Source organism: Hipposideros armiger, unplaced genomic scaffold (genome assembly GCF_001890085.2).
Source record: "Hipposideros armiger isolate ML-2016 unplaced genomic scaffold, ASM189008v1 scaffold_346, whole genome shotgun sequence".
Lineage (NCBI taxonomy): Eukaryota > Metazoa > Chordata > Mammalia > Chiroptera > Hipposideridae > Hipposideros > Hipposideros armiger.
In genome coordinates, this window is record NW_017731696.1 from 491156 (window position 1) to 498285 (window position 7130).

A 7130-nucleotide genomic window follows, 5' to 3' on the forward strand; every position below is an offset into this window, starting at 1 on the left:
TAAGAGGGAAAGAAGGGAGGGAGGGGGAGAGGCATCTATAAGCTAGTTCTCACCTAATTTTCCAACTTGATCTCATGCTGTATCTTGTCAGGCACTGGACAACTCAATGCTTCCCGACACACTGAGTATGTTTATGTTGAGTGTGTGTGTGTCTAATGTTCTACTGTCCTTGACTCTCACGCTTCCTGCCTTTAGAAATCCTGCTCCTCAAATCTCTCTGTGCAGCCTCCCTGTTGTTTTCAGTTTTCAGTGTTGGAACCAATCACTCTTATCTCTACACTCAGAGAAGTCCTGTTCATCCTGCTTTGAATTGTAGTTATGTTTCAAGTTGGTCACTCTCACTAAATTAGCTCCTAAAGGGAAGTGTGCATTTTGTTGGCCTCTGCGTTTCGCAAAGTACCTGGAACTTGGCTTCACTCAATGCACGTCATTAACTGGAAAACACTGAACAGAAGAGTCATCTAGGAAAACCTGTTTTCTATGATGACCTAATTTTAAGTGTGATAGAGAAAAATATCTAGCCCAAATATAGGAATCTTGCTTAGCATGACTATCTAAAAGAGCAAATGAGAAATCCTGAAAGATGGAAATAAATCCAATATTGCATAGCAAATAGGATTATTACATGAGATGCACGTGAAATAAAATAGGAAGCTATGCTTTAAATATATTAGAGGTAAGAGAAGAATGAAAGAAAAATAATTTCAGTTATAAAACAGAAGAGATAGCTCCTGACATTGTTTTGTGTGTGTTTTAGCCAAACACACCAAACCTGGTCATAAAATAGGCAAACACCAATTTGTATCATGAAGCAGGTTACTTCTCAGATGGGGACTAACACTGGCCTCCCTTAGCTGCCCTGTCCCTCACCTCCCCCCCACCCCACACACAGAAGGTCCACGTGATGCAATTCACTTTCCTGCTTCATACCCACAATCGTTTCTAAGCAGTTTCCTAAATCATATTATAAGTTTACTGTAACTTTTTTTTAACTACTTACTTTTTGCTGTCATTTAAGCCCATTTCCTCTTGTCTGTGGTGACATGGGAATGTAGAGGGTCCTATTACTCTATGTATTTAACTTTTATATATCCTAAAGCATTTTATGGTAATTGACTATATACTACCTTCCATAAACAATAAAACCAATTTTTTTTATGCCTCTAGAGTATTGCTATTGTGCTTTAATCTCTATAAAAAGATACACTGTCATCAGATCCATTTTTGTTGGCCTTATAACAACACACACACAAAATCAGATAAATATAAAAACTAAAAGTGGCAACAATTAAAAGTGGACTTCAACTTACTGTTAATGCTGTTTCATGCTCTCCTGCAGCCAAGTATGCTAAGCCCAAGTAATAGGAAGCCTCTCCTTCCATCTTTTTGTCGTTTCCTAAAGGGAAAATGCAGAAAAATGACCACAGCTTTAAAGAAATTGATTTATTACGATAAACAGAATCTTTGCTTTTTAAGACAGCAGAAAGTTATTATAACAAAGCATACACATTTATCAATAATCCCTGCAACCTAACTGTACTGATAAAAAAAAAAAGTCTGATGTTAATACAATTTACCTGGGTCACAAATGTTAGACCGCATTAGCAAAGTAATTATGAGGAACTATCCTCTACATACACAGCCCGGTATTAGAATTTTCAGATTCCTATGTAATTTCTAAACTGGTCTGCCATGATGCACATCATGCCATCTTATAAGCATAAAGTTTATTTACATTTAATCCACCAAATATAACATAAATCTAATAGGCTTCATCATTAAAGGTTCTTATACTTAAAAGGAACACTATCCTTTTCCTATTTTTGGAGTCTTGGCTTTCAGTGTTATCCTGGGTAAAGCAAACGCTAACAGATCCACCCTCATTTTGGATATTTAAAAAGTAAGTATCCCTAGATTTCTGAACTCTGCATTGCAGCCATGATGGATTTCACCTGGAGCTAGCAATTCTCTATGCTGTACTCTCACCACTCAATGAATTACCACCCATGAAGTATGGTTCAAAGAAAACGGGATGGCAAATGCCAGTGGCAGTGTTTTTTTTTTTTGTTTTTTGTTTTTAGATTTTTTTCCTTCTCTAGCAATTTCACCAATTGCAGAGAATTATACCCCTAAGATCTCACTTCAGCAGAGTTGATGGTGCCAGTGATCCAGTCTGGGGAATTTTCACTCTTAAAATTCAGCTGGGCACTAACTTTTTCTCTGGTATGGTTTATGAGTGCTGGGGGTGGGGGGTGAGGGGGACTAAGGAAGGGAAAGGTGGGGTGGAAGAAAGCCTGTGAAAGGAAGTTGCCCCTTGAGTGATCAAAAGTTGGTTATATGTAATTTGTACTTGCTGCGTTAAGTGGTGTAACTGTGATAAAGCTCTAACGAGAGCATGTGCTGATAGATTATCATCATTTGCATCTACTTGTAATTTTATGTGAAGGGAAGCCCAGCAAAGAGGAGGAGAGACAGAAAAATCTACCCTTGTTGATAGACAGATTTTGAGGCAGCTAATTAAACAGTTGGGTCACACCAAATATTAGTTTTAAAATAGTACTTAGCGTGAGAACTTTTCCTGATTACTAGCTGAAGAGAAAGTGAAAGTTAAGATAAAGTGAAAGCAATAAAATAACGGAGGAAAATGTCAGCCCTATTCAAGTTGAGTGACACATACGCCAAAGGAAAAGAAAAGGTAAAATACTCTTTAGATTGTGTAGTTTGAGTGGGTTAAATCAATAGTGGCTTTGCCACCCCAATCAATGATCATTTATATTAAAGAAAATACTGTGTTTTTATTTTCAAGACTCTAGGAACCCTCATTTCATTGCGAACTACTTCACACTTTAGCCAATGTAAACCTAAAGTAAAATATCTTTTCCTAATTGACACATTACTTTACATTGAAATTCCCCATGACTTCCCATGTGACTAAAACCTGCTGCTGAAACTGATCTAAGAGATAGCCATTTATATCAGCGTTTACCCCTTCGGGGAAGGTACTGTTGTAGATCACCATTCATTCAAAAGTACTTCATTCAATGAGATACATCTTCATTGGAGGTGATTTCCTATGGGTATTCTAACTAATATCATTAAAAGACATAATAGAGAGAAAAAGCTGTTTACTTTTACCCTTTAGAAGATTAAAATCATACCCAGAAAATCGGACTTGCTTACCCCAAACAAGCCATGTTACTCAATAGAGCAAATATGTACTGTATACAAGCCAATAAACATTAGTTCAACAGCACTTCTTTTTTCCTTCATGAAAAGGCTACTCTATTAATAAATTACTATATGGTAATAAAATACTCTTGCATTTCACAGAGTGAAAGCTTATGAGCATATACTCCAAATTTTTCTTTATATTATATATATATATATATATATATATATATATATGCAAATGATATAGAGTAGTAAGGATATCATCAGCTCTCACAAAGCGTTTTTACTGCTGTGACACCTGGGGATCTTGTTAACCTGCAGATCTAATGCAGTACGTCTGGGGTGGGGCCTGAGATGCTGCTTTTCTTACAGACTTCTGCGGATGCCAATGCTACCAGTCCAAAGGCCACACTTTGACAGGCAAGGGTCTAAAACATATCGAGTTCTATTTTCCTCTTATTCCTAACTAAATATTTATCATCTCTTCCCTATTACCTGACAACTTTACAAACAACAAAAGGTCTCTCAGATTGTAAGAATAATACGATCTCACACTCACACTCTCACACACACACACACACACACACACTTTAGTTTTGCAAATGACCTTACCTCTCATTATGGGTTCATTGTTTTATCACACTGCTTATTACCCAGAGGGTTGTAATTTTGGAGATAAAGCTTTCAACAAACTAATGGATTTCTTGTTGTGAGCACTAAGGCACCTCTGTTTTACAGTGAAATCTGAAAGTATATTGATGGCATTTGTCTTTGCATTTCATAGGAAATAATCACCCAAACACATGACGATGTTTATGCCCCTCTTGGGAGGAGCAGTGTCTGCCCATTAAAGGAAGCAGTGTGAGAGTGTTCTTTTCCACATACCTTCTTTGGCTATTTTAGAGGCTTTTATTAGAATTCTGATGGCTTGTTTGTAATCTTTATTTTCCAGCATTTTGTCTGCGAGTAATCTGTAAATCCTCAGGAGACTCTCGCAGGCCAACAAGTTGAGAAAGCGGCCTGTCTCATCCTTCCATATCCGCCCTTGCGTCAATTGATGGAACGCTTCATAATGCTCGGCAGCTTCTAGAAGCTGACCTGAAGAATAAAAGCCATTCATAAACATAAACCACAGGCCAGAACATGTTTTCAAACATTTTGCGTACATCTTATGTTTTACTATTGAGGGGGGAGGGGTGGACCAGGAAATACAGTCAAAGGTTTCTAAGGCTGGAGGACTTAAGCTGGGAAAGGAGCCATCTCCATCTGGACCTTAGGTTGAGCACTGATTTTTGGGCGGACACCTGCTAGATGGATGTACTTTGGCTAATAGAAATTGACTAGGATTACGTATGTTTAGAGACAGTGTGAAATTCCAGTAATTATTAATAACAATCATATTTAACATTATCTATGCAAGATACTATGCTGTGTGCTTTATATGCATTTCTCATTTAATCTTTAAAAGAGCCCTGTGGAGTAGGGATTGTTATGATTCCATTTTACAGAAGAGAAAGCGAGGGGAAGGATTTTGCCTGAGATTGCACGTCCGGTGGGTTAGGAGAGCCAGGCCATCTGAGGCCAGAGCCCCTGCTCGCCACTGTCCTGCTCTGCTTTCCCAGCATCCTCCACTCTCAGGAAGAATCCGGGTATCTTGGGAAAGGATGCCTCAGTTCCAAATTTCAAATTCAAACATTATGAATCTTTAAACTACTTAAAATTTGACTGAATTTTCCAAGTACGTATTTATATACACTCTGCTGAGTTTTGAGTAATTAAAGAGTAACTCAATTGCCTTTCTGGATTGTATTTTTATGTTATAGTCCAAAATACATCTTCTCAAAGCAGACCTCTAAATTAGCTTTAAGTCATTTCCTTACTTGACATATGAGCAAGCCCATTTCTGGAAGAGTAGTTTGCAGGTCCAGGCCATGGACTGCCTTGTAGACATGCTCACAGCAGCCTGTAATGTAAATACTCTTTTATGGTATTAGAGCTACCTAACTGGAATTAACTGGTAAAGCACCTATATCTAGGCATTTCAATAGAAGTGGTTAAGAGTAAGGGAAGGCTCCAAGAAGATAGCATTTACTCTTTTCGCTGTTGAGCCTTAGGCTGATTAATTCATTAAACTCTGTGGCTGAGTTTAATTCTTCTGCAAAATAGGATTATAATGTAACTATTCAAGGTGTTATTGTGAGAAATAAATTCACACATGTTCAGTACCTGATACAGAGTATGTGCCCAATAAACATAGCTACTGTTATCAGTTGACACAGTGATAATCTTTTAAAAATATTCAATAAGTCAATTGAAATACAGCCACTATTTTTTTTCTTTAAGTACAACTTATTCTTCCTGCAAAAAAAAGATAACCGAGTTCTTATAATAATAATATTATAATGGCTGATTAAATTAACTTCTGCAGATCATATGAGGCTCAATATATCCTCAAATAGGATTCGTTGGATATTACAGCATAGGGCATAGACTGCCATGACTATTGCATATAATTTTCCCCTACGTTTGCATTGTATGAAAGAACAGACACATAAAATAGAATACTATTCACACAGAAACACAGCAGAGGTATATAATCGGCAAATAACCTGCACAAAAATTCATTAAAGACATGATGTACATGCAGAAAGCAGATATCTAAGCAAAGATACATACAGAGAGGGGGATGTGTACTGTAGAGATATTTACAAATTTGTACTATGACATTTCTACATGATAAAAGACCATAAGCCAAAAATATGATACTATATAGGAATATTTCACTACATGGACTGGTGTTTATAATAAAGGAAAATATTGGAAAACATCAGAACACAATACAAAACATTATCAGTGTAATAGGGGTGATGGGTAGTTTCTTTTCTGTTTTTCTTTCTGATTATTGGAAGTTTCTAACGCTCCTATCATCAAAATATGTTCATTTGGTAATAAAAAATATACAAGAGAAGCTATTTTAAAAATAATGCCCAATCCTTTTTTCATTTTGCTACAAATACTCAAGGTTGAAGTTCACTGCTCTAATCTATCTTTATGTTTAACTGACAATTTTTCTTTACCTTCCACAAAAGCAGGCATAGTTTGTCATCTCTCTCCTACAGTACCTCTCACCAGAAACACCTTTCTCCAAATACCCAGGACCCTCATTTTTTAAAAAAAAAATGCGAATGGAGCATTGACATATGTGTGTGTTATGTTTCCTCTGTTAACTATATTTCTGCCTGTAAAGTATAGTTCTGCATCCCTGGAAGGATGTATACAAGAGTTCTTTTTTTTCCCTATCCAGCATCCATCTATTCATTAAGTACAGATACATATTTCTCTTCGGTCATGTGAACAGGAAAGGGTGGTTACAGGGAACTGTGAGTGCAGATAGCTCCAGAAGAAATTGAGATGTAAAAGAGGCTAGGAAAGACCTGACAGCATCTGGTCACACATTAGTAACCTCATGGAAAGCAGGTCCAAAAGATGTGTTATAAAAATAACAGATTCACTAGGACTTCCAGGCGGAGAGCCAGGAGATGAAGTTCTGGCTAACCCAACTTATCACAATGAGATGCAAATAAGGCATAATGAGGTAAATAAAATATAAGAACTGCTAGCCATGTCCAAGATTTGATATACCTGGGGGCAGAAAGGTGAATGGGGAGGGAAGGGTAGATAGTGGGAAAATGATAGATGCGGGGAGTGTGGAGAGGTGTGAAGGTGGGGAACAATGAAGAAAAGGTGGGGACTGTATCTTTGTATTCCATATAAGCCAGACTTCCCTCCGTTACTGGACAGGCTGTCTCAGCAGAAATGTGGGGAGGTTCTTGGGACTTTGGTGTTGGTTGTTTACTACTGAAGGTGGCCTTGGAATGATTGGGAAATAGTGTTCTGTTGGTTGAGTTTGATTTTTGCTAGCGCTTTCGGGCTAGTATCAGTGTACCACTTAGCTCATG

At 37.4% G+C, this 7130-nt stretch overlaps 1 protein-coding gene across 3 annotated transcripts in view; it reads right to left on the bottom strand.

Annotated features, from left to right (window-relative positions):
• The window catches only part of TTC29 (tetratricopeptide repeat domain 29), a 193436-nt gene that overhangs the window by 124855 nt on the left and 61451 nt on the right, over positions 1-7130 (bottom strand). For all 3 annotated transcript variants that reach the window (XR_002126112.1, XR_002126113.1, XM_019661350.1), the window contains 2 exons: positions 4057-4269; positions 1311-1396 (listed from right to left, as the gene is read on the bottom strand). Coding sequence is in view for 1 of the 3 variants with exons in the window: in XM_019661350.1 (XP_019516895.1) it covers positions 1311-1396; positions 4057-4269 (299 nt within the window). In the remaining 2 variants the exon portion in view is untranslated. The remainder of the gene's footprint in view (positions 1-1310; positions 1397-4056; positions 4270-7130) is intronic.